Consider the following 15927-nt stretch of genomic DNA (forward strand, 5'->3'; position numbering starts at 1 on the left):
ACATCATCATGTTTCAGTGCAGACTTTTATGCATAACGTCTTACTGACCTAATTGCTTATGTTGTTATTATATGTAATGCAGGAAAAAGGCTTCGAGAAATGCTGGTACGTGTGTGTGAGTACATGCCCATGTTCGTGTTCTCATGTAGCCTGTGTGCTGGACATGGCTCCTGCTCGGTTCATGATTTGGTTGGGGCTATTGGATTTCCCTCCCTCAGGCATCTTATAATCTGTTTAACATAATACAGTCATTTGTCTTGTTTGCCGGCTACTTAACAGACGGATTTGTGCTTTTCATAATTACTTTATGAACATTAATAAGACGTGATATCTTTTATTAGTCAACAGTCTTCCAGGTTTGTTTCTCCAAATGACATGAGGTAGTTCATGTGTAGATATTAGTGACATACAAATATTAGTTCTACAGTGTTAGTGTTTTGAGAAGTCGTGCACTCTTAGGGCTCCCCATGGTGGCGTTGTTTTCCCCCTCCCCTCAGCTGTACTCTGGACTTATTCTCTGGCAGCACAACCAGTTTTACATTCAGTTCCAGGCTGATCTCTCTTCAGTGTAAGAAAAGCATAGACCCAGACGAGGCTCTAAGCCATTCTCTATCTTTATCCTGCCAATGTGATGTTCTTCCATCCCCTTTATATCCTTGTATGATTCTCAGATCCCATCTTTCCTCTTGGAGTTTTCTAAAAGTGGAAATCAGTGTAGATGAGTACGAAGACTGCATATGGCACAGGAGAGTTCACAGCCTGCAGGTTGTTTGATAGCTCTCCAGGCTTTTTTGGTTTGGGGTTTTTTATTACCATGGTTTATAGGTGTCACCTTTGCTCAGTGGAACTGGTTTCTACCTTTGGCTTGATGACTGTATTTTTTAAGTAGGAGAGTGATGAATGAGAAGTGGTTTTTGGAAGCCCCTTCACACGCTCATACACACCAGTGGCAGCCAGTTGCTGGAGCCAAGGCGAGGAGCCCAGCCTGCGCCCGCTGATTCATGAGCAGCAGATGAAAAGGGCTGCGCATGGCTGAGGTGTGGAGCCAGCTGAAGATAAACGGATGACCTTCAGTATAATTCTACAATATCTGTCCCACTCAATGCAGATGTAAGTTCACGTTCTCCTCCTATATGGTGACCTAACCTAACATAAATCATTCTGGGAATTGTAACTCTGCATAAAATAGTGGAAATAAAAGGGTGATTTTCTTCACCAATTGAAAATAAATCATCAGGGAAATCCAACAGAGAAAATATTGCCTTTATCTTCCCACTCTGTGCTCAGTAGATTTTGTTATTCAGGCTTAGACTTCCTATAACAATTATCTTGTGAACAATGTTTGTGTCATCTTGCATCCCCTTAATCCCTTGTATCACATTTCGCTGCAGCAGACAGAAGCACTTTGGGGCAAGAGCCAGAGTTTATATGTTAGCATCTCTGTATATAGTGTTCCATGTCCCCAGGAGACCTTCTGCACTGATGGTGTTTCAAACCTGCATACCCCACAAACACCAGTCAGGTTCTGGTTTTCCCATCTTGTGTGGTGGATTTTGCTAGTCGGGTTAAAAAACAAAACCAAAGGAGCAAAACTTCTCATTCACAGCACTGCCCAGAGTAGCTGTTTTCATGCAGAAACTTCTTCCTTAGCATCGGCTGTGCTCAACTGGTTCTGATGCACTGATGCTGTAACATTCGGCCTTAATCTTCAGAAACAGCAAATCCTATTTACTGTGTAAGTATTTAAGCTAATTATATCTCTGATGTGAGGAACATGTGACAAACACTTCACACTGTATCCTTTGAAGGACATTGAAGTCTTGGACACTCATGGAATAGTCTGTGCCTCATTCCATTGTGGTGGTATCGTATGTGTCCTGCAGTGTATTTACCAATAATGTAATTTATTAATAATATAGAGAAAATTAGTATCTTACAGCTGGATCATCTGTAGAGTAAAGGTGGAAATCATTCATAACAAGCTTTTCCTGGCAGCAACATGTTGCATGGTTATGGTACGGTTGGTCATGCTGATAAAGTCACCTAATGGTGGGCTCATCCCTGCCCACACAAACCCTGGCTGGGGGAAGGAACACGGGCACACGTGCTGCCAAGCAGCCGGGTTGCTGAGGCTGCTGGCCACGCACTGGGCTCGGAGCAGGTCACTGCATCTGAGGTACCTGTGAATCCAGCTGGAGCCCCAAGAAGCTGTGGCACCAACAGTGGGGTGACTGTTGTGCTTGGCGGCGATGAACTGCAGGGAAGTACATCAGCTTGCTGAACAGCCAGCAGATAACCCAGGTCTGCTGCTTAAGAGGCATAGAAATAAGACTGTTTTCTAATTTCAGCACACTCCATGGTTATTTCTCCTTGATTTGCTGTGTCTCCTTTGCAACCCATAGGATAAATGCATATTTTCTTATGTATATAAAGTTCCTATATATAAAAAAGTACCAGTGAACAGTACATCTGAAGTACACAATGAGATAATACAAAGGGAATACCTGAAAACATGGTTGAGAAAACTTATTTCTTACCTAACATATATATCCAAGACTGAACATATGGGAAGAGTTCCTGCTGATTTCCAGCCCTGATAATTGCGATGGTCCTCAGTTATTACTGCTTTCAGCAGAGAACAGATTGTGAAACCTTGATCATCTAGCACAAAAATGTTTATTCTTCCAAATGCCTGGGCTGTGATCCTGCAATTCAGTGGTTGCGCTTGATGATGTGGAAGTGCCTGGCCCTGTTCGGTGCATTGAGAGCTCTGTGCTGACACGTGTGATGAGTGCATAGACAGACTTAGATGTGTGAGCAAAAGCTGTGTAGTTTTGCACTGAAAAAACAGGCCTCACTTCCTCAGTTGCAGCTATTTGAGTATGAACAAAGACGGAGCCAAGTTTTAGCTCAGAAGAAGATGGGAGCTGTGTGGGGCTGGCCAAAACAAGGGCGAAATCTGTGAGGAGGCAAAGGGAAGCTGCTTTCAGCCCCTGGCACGAAATGCTTGGGCAGGAAAGAGTAAAAATGGTGAAAGGCCTGATAAAATACTGCAGAAACTGGTCAGCCTAATTGAAGACAGAAGAGAAAGCGCTTGGAGAGCAGCTGCTCCCTGTGCCGGGCTGGGTGGGTGGCAGCACTCGTTACTGGTGTGCTGTTAATCATGTACAGCTTGTACCAGTACCAGCAACAGCGCGTAGCGGGGGTGAAGACCAAGGAGATCAATTTATCATATGACCTTTGGCAGGCAGAAGCCCTCGCCTACTTTGCATTCAATGAACTGATTCTTCCCTTTTCTGCCCCAGGGTCCTGACCCTTGTTCCCTGCCGTTCAGGAAGGACACAGCTGCAGCTCACCCTTTGCGTGTGATCTGCCTTCCCAATTGTCTTGAACTTGCTTTAATCTAGTAAATAACTGGTGTTCCTGAAGTCATGCTGATTAAGGTTCACATGATTGGAACTTCACTCTGGATATGGGCTACTGATTCCCCAGCTTGTGATTGAAAACGTGAGAAACCAACTGACTTTGTGCAGTGTAGTTGTGGTCTCCATGAGAAACAAGGGCTGGGGGCTGCGCAGGGGGCTCCGCAGGCCTGTTAACGTGTGGTGGGACTCATACACGCTCTCTGGTGACCCCACAGCACCCCAGACCTGTGTCTGCGGGTGAGGAGGTGTCACACCCCGCCGGAGGTGTTCCCCAGGAGCGTGTTCACTCTCAGCGACGGCACCGCGCTAACAATCAGTTAATCAACAGCAAAAATCCTTACAAGTTTATAAGAAACTTTGTTACCTAAACCCACATCTAACAGTTAAAACCTGGAGGTTAGTGTTCTAGCCCAGACTGGTAGTTAGGAAAATAGATTTAATGCTCATGGATAAGAAGGTAAAATAAACGAGGTGAAGGAAGTTTTCTGCTGAGCATAAAATGGGAGGTTTGATTCAATTATTCCTAACGCGCTGCTGAGGCCCCACAGAAACCTTGCAGAGGAGCTCTTAAACCTATTCTGATTGAAGCAAAAACCAGTGGAGTGGAAAGTATCCTGGCTCTTCAAGAGATGTCAAAGTACGTAATGTGGCAGGCACACGGGGGTTTGGAAACCAGTGACAGCTACAAGCTGACCTTTGGCGACTGTAATCTGCAAATGGATTCCCGCTTAGGACAGCTAATGCTTTCAGTTACTGTAAAAGCTCATTCCTGGATTCTAAAAAGCTGAGAATAAATGGATTTCACGATGCAGCTCCTATGCATGTTACATAACAAACAGGTGCCTGTAGATGCATTTAAACCACACAGTGTATCGACAAACTTTCCAGGACTTATGAATACATAACTATAATGCATGCACAATGGGGAGGACAATTTTTCTGGTTAATAAAGGAGAAAGGACATGGTGCATGTTAAAACAGAAACACGGTGGCGATGGAGCTTGTTGAAAAGAAAGGGAAGGAGGCTGCTGATTTGTGTTTGTGTTTCTCATGGTCACAAGCATTGCAGGGGCTTGTTATTCAGCAGGGCATCGCTGTCTTACTGAGGCTGCCATCTGGGGTCAGAAGGGAGGGTGCGGTACCATAATGTTCGCTCCCTAAAAATCTGCCTGTATTTCTTTTTTCTGGAGCTGCATTGCTGATGCCAGACCACTGCTGCATCTGACACCAGCACACCCGCAGGCAAACACACATCACAGGCAGAGGCAATCCGAGTCCTGCGTGCAGGGGTTTGCTTTGATTTTAACCTTTCTTTTCCTTTTCTCTTTTCCTGAGGGAGGTCCATACCCCTTCCTGCCCTTTGGAGACAGGAGATGACAAGCACAGAGGTGTCAGTTACCTCACCCAGAGCCAGCGGCTCCGAGTCCTGCTGAGCTGGGTGCAGGTCTGAACCTCTCGCTGTAGGGTCCACACAGAGGGGAGGTTTAAAGCATGGTGTTACTGCCAAGACTCTTCCTGGCCTGCAGGAAAGCTGTGGTAAATGCACCTCTGCTCATTGCCCTGAAACCACGGCCAGGCCCTGTGCCGTGTCACCAGACTGACCTGTGGATCTCACCCACTGCAACTGAGAGCAGTGTCAGCCACAAACACAGTCTGCTTGCTTAACTTAAATGTGTGCCTCGTGATGATAGCAAAGACCCCACATTCCAGGATAATTCAGTGAAGGCTTTGGGCGTGGAGACTTCAGGCTCATGCCTGTCTGATCAATGCTCCTGGCTTGCCACACCAGTAATCCTCATGTGGATGAATGGCCCATGGTGCGACGCGGTTGACTGACAAATCCTTGAAGTTATACATGAGTAAGTGCCAGAGTTCTCCAAGCTGCAGCTTTACAATGCCGTATATCAACCTCCTCTTACACAGACTGTCAGAAAGCGTCCAGGGAGGCGGGCAGCGGAGAGCCTGGGAATTCACCTTTCCTCACAAGGTCATGGCACGGGGCAGAAAGAGCTTTTCCTCTCTCTTGCCTTTCTTCTGAGAGGATTCGGGCACTTCTCCACAGTGCTGCAGTGCTCTGGTGCAGTGTTTCTGTGGTGCTGAGGGTCAGTGGGTCAGCGCTGTTGTTGGTGCCGCAGTGCTGTGGTGCAGTGTTGCTGTGGTGCTGCAGTGCTGCGGTGCTGCGGCGTTGCAGTGTGCTGGTGCTGCAGTGCAGTGGTGCAGCTGTGTGGCGGTGCCGCAGTGCAGTGCAGTGGTGCCACGATGCTGCAGTTTGCCAGCGCTGCGGTGCTGCGCGGTGCCCTGTCAACACAAGGTGCTTACTGGCCATACTGGAGTCCTCGAGCCTCACCACCTAGAGGTTCTCTCACCTGTGCTGCCCCTGAAAGAGGCAGCTCCTGAGGCAGCTGTGCGATCTCAGAATAACAACACAGCCTGTAAAATCTTGTCCCTTCCCAATGAGATTTTAATCACGATAAAACACGAGGGGAGGGAATCGAGCTGCAGCACACCACTGTACTTACAGCGTTACCCAGCATCTTTGCCCATTCCTTCTGCATCCCTCACGTCCCCTCTGGTCCCAGTAACGCTACGTTCCCCGTTGATGTGGCCCTGGGCTGTCAGGCGCCTCCTGCCTGGGCCCAGGGCTCCTGCGGCTGAGCCCATTCCGAGGGCGTTAAGGGCACTGGGTTCCCGGTGCAGGACGGCGGGGCCTGTGCCTGTGCCTGCTCGCTGCGCCCAGCACCGAGCGGGAGCTCCGCGGCGTCCTGTACCGCAGACCCGGCCCTTCCTGCGCCCCTGTCCCGTGTCACACAGCGCCAGCCGCTCCCTTGTCCCAGAACGCCAGGCTCTCGCTGCGCCCCTGTCCCGGGTCACCTCACGAGGACTCGCTGCGGTCGGACCGCGGCCCTTCCCGGTGTCCGGGGGGGAGGCTCAGGGAGCCCCGGGGCGGCGCAGCCCGGGCAGAGCGACCGGGGCCGGGCAGGGGCGGCTCCGACCGCCCGGGGCGCTCCTGCCCACGGGGCCGAGCCGGGCCGGGCCGAGCCCGGCGGAGCCGAGCCGAGCCGTGCCATGCCGAGCCGTGCCATGCCGAGCCGTGCCGAGCCGGGCCGATCCCAGCCGATCCGATCCGATCCGATCCCAGCCGAGCCCGGCCGAGCTGAGCTGAGCCGATCCCAGTCGAGCCCGGCCGAGCCAAGCCGAACCGATCCCAGCCGAGCTGAGCCGATCCCAGCCGATCGCAGCCGAGCCAAGCCGAGCCAAGCCGAGCCCGGCCGATCCCAGCCGAGCTGAGCCGAGCCCGGCCGAGCGGACTAGGGGCGATCCGATTCTATCCGACCCGACTCGATCTCAGCCGACCCGCCGTGCCGATCCGCTGCGAGCCCCGCCGAGCCGATGTGATCCGAGCCGAGCCGTGCCGGCCCGGTCCCGGCCGCTCTGCTCTCAGCTGACCCGGCCCGTTCCGAGCCGGTCGCCGCCGCTCCGTCCCGTTCCGGCGCGGCCCGAGTGGGCGGAGCCCCGCGCCGCCGCCCCCGCCCCCCCGCATGTCGCGGCCGCCGCCGCGGAGCCGGGCGCGGGGGGGGAGGATGGATCCGCGGCTGCGGCTGCTGACGCCCCGCGCCCGCCAGCCCGGCGTCAATGGAGGAGGACGCTGAGACCCGCAAGATCAGCGGCAGTTTCCTGCGAGACCACAGCTATGCCACGGAAGGTGAGCGAGAGCCTGCTCGCCCGCAGCAGGTGGGGCCGGCCCCGCACCGCCCTGCGTTTCCCCCCGCATCCCCGTCCATCCCCCTTCCATCGCCCCGCATCCCCCCTCCATCTTCTCCGTAAGCCCCTGCATCGCCCTGCATTCCCCCTCCATCCCCTCCCGCATCCCCCCCCCATCCCCTCCCGCATCCCCCCCCCCATCCCCTCCCGCATCCCCCCCCCATCCCCTCCCGCATCCCCCCCTCCATCCCCTCCCGCATGCCCCCCCCTCATCCCTCCCGCATCCCCCCCGCTTCCCCCGCGGCTCCCGCATTCCCGCATCCCCCCGCGGTTCCCGATCCCGCGGGGCCGGGGCGGTGCGGGGGTCCCTGCGGGGCCGCCCCGGTGACTCAGCAGCGCCGGCCCCCGCCGGGCTGGGGACCCCTCGGCCCTCCCGCAGCGCCCACCCCGGCACGGAGCTCCGCGCCGGACGGGCCGAACGGGCTCATTAAGAGCTTAATTAGCGGCCAAAGAGGCTTTCCTCGCTGTTGCCTGCTCCTAAGGCTCCGGAGGAAGCCGACGCAGGACCAGACTTGGGGAATTTTATGACTAAAAGGAGCGTTTATATAGCCAGGAGATCTTCAGCTTAACGTAGCGATGGAAAGCTTGGGAAAGCCGGAGAAAATGATGATGCGCCGCTGGGTGCGGGTTGCGCGCAGCTGGAGCCGCGCGGGGTGCTCGCTCCGGAGGCTCCGGCGCTCCCGGGGCTGCGGACGGGCCGGGGCCGCGCGGGCTCCTTCCCAGCCGCTTCTCCGGCGCGGGGTTGGAGGGAGTTTCTGCTGGGTGGGATGGGGGCAGCCGGTGCTTCCCGGAGGGTGTTGCGGCCGGGATGGGGCTGAGCTCCCACGCCTCCCAGCCGCCCGGCTCGCATCGCCCTGTGCTGCGCTCTGTGGAAGGGTGAATTCGTCATTGCTGGTTGGAAAGGCAGGTGCAGCCTTATAATAAAAAATAGGAATGTAGCTGCCCAGTGGTGGCCTGCTGAGAACTCGGCTTTCCTGGTCGGGAAGGATGGAGGCTGAGATGAGCCTGCAGTGATTTCAGCCTCTGACACTGGGAGCTCTGGGGATTTTCCTGCCCGAGGTTTCTGTGTTACGATCCAGTCTGTCTAGAAAACCATGGTGAATTCCCCCAAGCCGTTTGCTGGCGCTCTTGGAAGAGCCTCGTGCGTTGCGCAGGAGCCTGTAGCAAAGCTCTCGATAGAAATGCAGCAGCCCGAGCGTGCGGTGGGTAGCGGGGTGAGCTGGGGGGACCCCGCTGCTGTGGCAGGGCCCGAGCAGGTTCCCCACAGTCCCTGCTGGCTGGGCATCAGCTGGGAGCTTTACTCGTGTTGTTTAGCACCCCGATTCTCAGTGCAGTTGTTCTGCTAGAGGAGGGCTGAATGCACTTTGAAGTGGTAGATCCTGCTAGGGTGGGAAAACATTAAGGAAGATAATTCTGTTTTATTCTTTCTAAGTGTGAAAGCCACACGTGCCCACACCAACGTGATTGGTCTTCTGTTTAAAACCCAAAATCCTTCCAAGCCCTGTTCAGAAGGCGCAGACGTGCTCTGGAAATGAGGGTTTCTGGGGTGTGTCAGTGGAGGGAACAGTGAGGTTATGCAATTCGGCATAGCGAGGTGCTGCTGTCACTGAAACAGGTCTGTTATTTTTATGCAAATATGGGGTGAGGATGGTGTTTCGGAAGCTCTCACAGGAACGCCTGGTTCCTGCCTGGTGCTCAGCAGTGCTGCTGAGGAAGGGGACACAGCCATTGTGCTCCTTCCTTCAGTCACCAGGGAGTGGGAACTGCAGAGATGCTGTGCGACCCTGTGGGGTGCGCCGGCTGCCGCGGGGCACGAAGGACACGACACCCTGCCGCTGCTCCATGGACACCGCTCGGCTGTTCTCCTTGTGCCCCTGTTCCTGAGACGCCAGCTGATGCCCCTGCGAGTCTTTAATCTCCTTGAGGAGTGTTTCCCAAACCAAATAGATTTTGTCGTTGAGAAATCTATCATTAAGCCTTGATTTCCTTTTCCTGATTTAATCTTGTTACTTCCAGCTGTAAACCCCTTGCCTCTCTCAATCATTCCCATCCCATCTTTCTCCTCGCCCTTCCATCGTGCCGTGGGAGGGAGTCCTGATGCTGGTCCCCTCTGCTCTGATGATGGGACCGTGGCCCTGCGAGTCCCCACACAGGCACCTCGGGAGGGCCTTTGGGTACCTGCGTGCTGTCGGATGCGTAAGCTGCCTCTGTGTACGGCACAGGACAGGAGGATCAGGCTCTTTTTCTGTCCTTTGGGGAGAGAGAGAAGCAGTCTGTGTGATTAAAACCTGAGAGCTGGTCCCCAGTTTCCTCAGGTAGCTGGGTGCATGTCTGTTCCCCAGGGGTTTCTGTCCCTCCCTCTGCCTGCCTGGGCTTGGCGTGCGGTTCCAAGGCCCTTCCAGGCACATTCCTGCCCTGTCCTGATGCTGGCAGAGCTTCAGAAGGTGCCTTGGGCTGTACCCAACCCACAGCCTCAGCAGTGTTGTGCCAGGTCCCTAAACACTTCTTCCTTTTTTGGGTTTGTTTGCAAAGAGCTCTCAGTGACGGGGACTTTTGTTAAAATCCGTATGAAGTCCTCAGGGAAGCACCGGGCATGGTGTTTTCTCCCAGTGCTGGGTTCAGGATGGGAGCTGCTGGGTATTTTGCTGTCGCAAATGAAGTGAATTGCTGTTTGGGGATCATCTGGATTGGGATTGGATTAATCCGGGAATCTCCTTGAAGTTGTTTTATCATGTAAGTACTTTGATTATGAAACACAGTCCTATACTTTGTGCTTTTTATTTATATCCATGCACTCTGATTAGGTCTCCCCCCTTCTCCCTGAGTCTGTGCTCCAGCCAGGTCGGAAGGACCCATGGACACATCTCCTTATGTCTAATCTGGGGATCACTGCGAGGAGAGCAGTATAACCCAGCCGTTTGTAGTGCACTGCGTCAGAGCCGACTTGGGGATACTTTAATCCACAGATTAATGAGAGAACAGAAGTGCCTGGGGACTCTGTAATCTAGGGATTACTGAGAGAACCAGGAGCAGGTAATGAAGTGACTCCAACCCGCTGTGGATGGGCCATACGAGTGCGCGGTCACTGGTGATGGCATCTGTGGTGGACCGCCTCTGGCTCAGGAGGCCCCTGAGCTGAACATCATTAGAGGGTGGGAGGATATTAGTGGAAACAGGTTACGTGGTTGCCTTGTTTGTGTGCATCTCTTACGTTGTCCACTGGAGATGGGACACTGGGCTGGAGACTGGCCTTAAGTCCTGCCAGGGAGGTTTACATTGGATAATAGAAAAAAATTCTTTATCAAAAGAGTGGTGAAGCACTGGCAGAGGCTGGCACGGGCAGTGTGGGAATCTCCATCCCTGGAGGGGTTCAAAAAGCGTGTAGCTGTGGCACTTGGGGACATGATTCAGTCAGCACGGTGGGATTGGGCTGACAGTTGGACTGGACGAGCTTAGAGACCTTTTCCAACCTTAATGATTCTATGATTCTATGTGCTTTTGATTTGACCCAGTATGGCTTTGCTCCTGGGCAAGGTTCTTTTGGTCGCTTGTGTGAACAAGAGCCTGCTGGGCTCTGCCAAACCTGTAATGCCTCCTCTCCAAAACACGGCAGGGTGTGGTGCCTGGAAAGCCAGCAGGCAGTGGCGCTTAATGGCATATGCTGAGCAGACCTGGGCATCATCAGCTACCCTAAACTCTGGGAGCGAGGCGTACCCCTGCCAAGGGTGGGGTGGGGAAATAGAGGTTCATGGATGAGATCCTTTGAGTATATGTTCCAGTTGCTGAGGCTGCTGGAAATTCCACTGGTGTCTCCCATCACCGCTGTGAAAGGTGTGTGCTGGCTCATACTGAGGTGAGACCCACAGAGCCCTGCAGGCATAGCAGAGCTGAGGCATCTTGACATGTAGGATGCTGATCAGGCAGGTTAAAAATAGCAGCTGCTTCCTCCCTGCTCCTCCCGATCTCGGCTGTGCGCCTGCAACCAGGAGCTGGAAGCGCTTACGCTGATGTGCTGAGCAGGCACAAAGCCCCAGCTGCAGCCGGGGCCGGCGTGGAGCTCGGGTACCACTGGGAGTGTGCCAGGCAGTGTCGCGCAGGCGCCTGCTGCCATGGGGCTGGAGCGGGGATCTGGGGTGCCCAGCGACAGCAGAGCTGCTGCACGGCAGGTCTGTCTGGGGCTGGTGGGTGAGCTCCAAAGCACCCACTGACTTCTTGTCTCGGCATCTCCGTGTTGTGCTGCCATGATGCCTGGATGCCCGTGTAGCGGCAGCCGCACTCCTCAGGGCCCTCCCAAGGTCCCTGTGACTGAGGACACTGGTGGATCCCTGCCCTGGAGCTGGGGAGCCAGAGCAAAGCACACCTGGACTGAGCACGCCATGCCTGGTCCATTGCTCCTGGAAGGGATGAGGTGCAGCCGTTGCCATCCTGCCCTGGTACCTGGGCACTGGAGCCAGGTGTGGGACACACTGTTTGTCCCTTGTCAGACACGCAGCTTGCATCCCTGCTGCCCTCCCCAGTAAAGGCATAATTGAGCTGTTAGAGTCAATGTCTCCATTCAGAGCAGTTGTTCCGGCACCAGTTGTTATTTTTCTCCTGATTCATTGTGAGCCTGATTTCTTGAGGGGAAACATTTGAAGGGTTTTGATTGAGCAGTTTTGTTCTCCCATAGCAGCTGCAGGCACGGACAGAGCTGGGAGTGGTACTGCTCCTCTTGCACCGTGCTGTTGGGCTTTGGATCGCTCTGGAAGTGTGGCACAAGTTAGTGGGACTTCACTCTTTGAAGGAGTCCTGGATGCTGCTGTTGTCCTTGACATCCTTATGTGGTTTCCCATCAGGTTTGCAGGTGCATCCAGCAGTTAATTGCGCTGGGGATGGATGGAGCTGCAGCCGCCAGGCTGTCTCTGTGCAGGAGGCACACTTGGGAGTGGGAAGAGTAGCCCACCCCGGCACAGCGGGTCCCAGCACCAGGCAGGTGGCTGTGCAGTTTGTGTGGTTATTCTGACTTGTTTTTAAGCCTTCAGCTGCTTAAGCCTCCTGCAATGGAGCCCTGGCTGCAGCTCCAGCTCACTTTGGCTAGGTGACTCTGAGGCAAGGATGTTGTCGCCCTCTGAGACGTGGTGTGTACCTCAGGAAGGAAGAAAAATGCCAAGCAAGTCAGAAGCATTTTATTGCAACCTCGTGGGGGCTGTGGGAATCCCAGGAGTCTAGGCAGCGGGGCTGAATAGGAGAGCGGAGTTGTGTCCAGGTCGCTGGGTATCCAGAAAGATCCTGCCTCCATTGCAATGCTGTTTGTCTGCATTGCATGCAGTTGTCATGCAGCCTTTTTGTTTCCTTTAAAAACTGTTTCCTGGCTTGCTGTGAGCATCCAGTCAACTGGGATGGGCTCCCTCTCCTATTGCTGTGCCAGAGCAGATCCTGTGCATGGAAAGGTAACTGAAATAGAAACCAGAAACCAAAATAGACACGTAATCTCCCGTTTCGATCTTCTCTGTCCTGCATTTCAGTTGATTCCCTAGTGCAGTCATAAAACACAACCATTATCTCAGCTTCCTGAGTATGCAAACAAATTGCTGTGATTTTCCTACCCGTGGATCAATCCGTATCCATACTCTCTGAGTAACAATAAAACGTTAATGGAGATAAAGACTGTTATCTCCCTCATGTCTATTTTGCCACTGGAATAACAACTTTAAATGTTAAGAGTGCTGAGATTTATAGATGCCAAGCCTGCTCAGCAGAAATAAATCATGTTCCATAGTGCACATTAATGTTTACTGCTACTGCATTATCTGAGCCAGGGTGGGAGTTGACCCTGTGGTAACATCCTCAGATGGGAATTTAAATAGTTCTGTAGTTTCATTTAAAAATTCCATTGGCTGCCTGGTTTGATCTGCAACTCATTTTAGTGCAGGGGTACTGAAGCGGAAACTATCCAAACTGCTGGTGACGAGCTCCCCAAGAAGTACGGAAGCTCTGGATCCTGAAACAGTGACTGTTTCAGCTGCAGCTCCAGTGAGCCCAGCCCCACATACGGTGCTTCCCAAATAGGCTGTTTTCCAAGGTTTTGTAGACTTTGGAAGACTGCTATTTTTTTAAGCTTCATCTTGGTGTTTTCGTTCTTGCTCTCAGGTCCTCAGTGCTGTACACGTTGACAGCAAGATAAAGGTCTTTCAGCTGTTACTTAGCACGTGAGCTGGGGCAGTTGACCTCCCTGCAGAGCGCGCAGTCCTTGCCCAGCCCTGGCGTTCTCCCTCGGGGATGGAGCGATGTCCTGCTGCAGCAGCGCCCAGTGATGGCCAGCTTTGAGCTGGCACTTGGCCCTGGTGCCGGGTGCTCCGGGTGCCTCCATCGGCCCCAGCAGCCCTGCTGGTGGTGCTGCCAGCCTCGCCCACGCGCTGTGGTGTCACCAGCTTCCCGACAGGAGCGGTGCAGCCTTGGTGGCGAGTCAGTCGGCATTTCCTAGTGCTCCTTTTGTTAGCTCTGCGAGTACAGGAACGTGATCTGACTCTGATGAAGAGCGACCTGTATGCAGGACACAGGTGCCTGTCGAGTACTGGCTACTGACACCTCATCCTGCCACCCATCTCTGGCTGTTCAGCCAGCATGAAACTGGGTGTGAGAAAAGAATCTGTGCTTCCTTGGGGCCCCTGCCCTGTTGCTGCCTGATGCAGTGTCCTGGAACGCAGGTGTGTGGTGTGACCCTTGCAACATGATGCAGTTTTCTTGGACTTCAGTAAAGCCTTTGACACAGTTTCTCCCAGCATTCTGCTTGAGAAACTGTCACCTCTGGCCTGGACAGGTGCACACCCTCCTGGGTGGAAAACTGGTTGGCTGGAGGGCCCAGAGAAATGGGGAGTTAACTCCAGCTGGAGGCCAGTGACAAGTGGTGTCCCGAGGGCTCAGTGCTGGGTCCAGCCCTGTTCAATGTCTTCAACCTTTCCCCAGCTCCCTTATGAGGGGCTCAGAGAGTTTCCTTCTCTCTAGCCATTTCATTTTAAGGGAAGCACTTCATGATGTTCTGTCATAAAATACTGCTGTGGGTTGTGGGTGTGGACAGCTGGGCTGTATGGTTCCAGTGAGCAATTTCAGCATCAGGATGAGAACTCTGCACTGAGAAAATGAGGCACAGCTGATGTTTCATGAGCAAGCAAAATAGCTCTCATGACCATTGTTGGTTTTTGTTCTGCTGAAACAACAGGCTTGGCTACGGGAGGGGTAAGGTTGTCACCCAGCCACCTGCAGCAGGAGGTGTTGTGGAGTGCTGCGTAATTCACAGGAGAAGTAACAGAAGGGAGATAAACGCTTGACACTTTTAATCTGAATTTTCTGAATGCTTACAGGTACGTACATGTAAGGTTAATTCTTTCCAGACCTGTGTGTATCAACTGATCTACACCTGTGTGGCGAGTAGAGGAAGCCTCGGCTAGGAGCAGATGATTTCGTGACCCCTGTCTTGGGACCCATGCACTTGCTGGTCCGGAGCAAGAGGTTTGCCCTGCTGCTGGAGGTCAGGTGTCGGCAGCTGCGGGAGCTGCTTTGACCTCAGCTGCCAAAGCTGTCCAGGGAAATGTGTGTCTGTGTAGGATCGGGGGAATTGGAGAGATGGTTTCCAAGAGCCCTTCCTCACAATCCCTAAATAAACTTGGCCCCGATTGCAGTAAGCTGACAGACCCTTAATTATAATAACAGCGTGAGCAGTGTTGCTTTAACTGGTTCCCTGCTGAAAACTTCTGGCTAGCAGGAGTGGTGCACCAGATGTCTGCCTGCGATTACCTCTGATTGTGAAGATCGGTTTGGGAGCGACACTCTCAGCCGGAGGATACAAATAGTGCAGGTTTCCAGGGGTGGCTTGGCTTGTTTGCCTGGTTTCTGGGCAGAAGCCAGAGTCCCATCGCGTTGGCCCATCAAAATCTTTGCAAGCATCTCTGCAGCACTTACCTTACACAAAAAGCCGTTGTGTGACACCAGAGTGAGTGGGGATCTGCACTTCTCCAGACAGTCACGTGCTGATGAATTTTGGTGAAGTTCCAGAGGTGTCCCTCCTTCCTCCCACTCCAGCCTTAGTTCTGGTCTCTGTGCTGTGGGTTTGTGCAGCCAACAGACTGCTGTGATTTCACCTCCTGTGACACAGCTACATGCAGAATGTGGCAGTTAATGGGGTCTTGACAGCCCTTGGCAATGCCTCTGAGTCCCAGGAGCTTTGCTAGGCTGGAAAATGCACGGAGTGATGCTCTGAGCCTGCAATTTTTATATCTGCTGTGCTCTATGTGTCAGAGTGGAAAGCAGTCCGGGGGCTGGGTGGTGGAGAGAAGCGAAGGCACGGTTGCTCTGAGGAGTCTCCAGACTGTTGCTAGCAAGTGTGATTGACTGTGTGAGTGATCAGGCCACGGAGAGGCCGTCGCTTGGCCAGGCTGGTCCAGCGCTGAGGTGCTGTCACACTGCTGGCACCCCAAAGGTGTCTGCTGCATGGTCACATCCAGCAAGTGCAGCTGGAAGCCCTTCTCCCCAAGTACCAGCTAGGTCTGAGCTTCCCTGCAGCCAGAACACTTTGGTTATGGATCCTGTTCCGCACTGTTATTTGACACCTTGATGTAATATTTTCATTAGGAGTCCTGCAAAATAGAGCAGCCCGGTGTTACTGATGAAGAGCCTCCAGCTAATAACAGTCATGAAGACTTTTTTCAGCAACAGAAGTTATGAAGAAGCATCCTTTATTAGTCATTGGGCTTAAAAATAAAGT

At 53.3% G+C, this 15927-nt stretch overlaps 1 protein-coding gene across 2 annotated transcripts in view; it reads left to right on the plus strand.

Annotated features, from left to right (window-relative positions):
• The window catches only part of PPP2R2B (protein phosphatase 2 regulatory subunit Bbeta), a 67411-nt gene that overhangs the window by 9219 nt on the left and 42265 nt on the right, over positions 1-15927 (plus strand). The window contains exon 1 of one of the 2 annotated variants that reach the window (XM_069869214.1): positions 6896-7128. The exons of the other annotated variant lie outside the window; for it this stretch is intronic. Within the exon in view, the coding sequence (XP_069725315.1) occupies positions 7059-7128 (70 nt within the window). The 5' untranslated portion in view covers positions 6896-7058. Of the gene's footprint in view, positions 1-6895; positions 7129-15927 lie in introns of those variants that run through there. 2 annotated transcript variants of the gene reach the window in all.

This window comes from Phaenicophaeus curvirostris, chromosome 15 (assembly GCF_032191515.1).
Source record: "Phaenicophaeus curvirostris isolate KB17595 chromosome 15, BPBGC_Pcur_1.0, whole genome shotgun sequence".
NCBI classification, from domain to species: domain Eukaryota; kingdom Metazoa; phylum Chordata; class Aves; order Cuculiformes; family Cuculidae; genus Phaenicophaeus; species Phaenicophaeus curvirostris.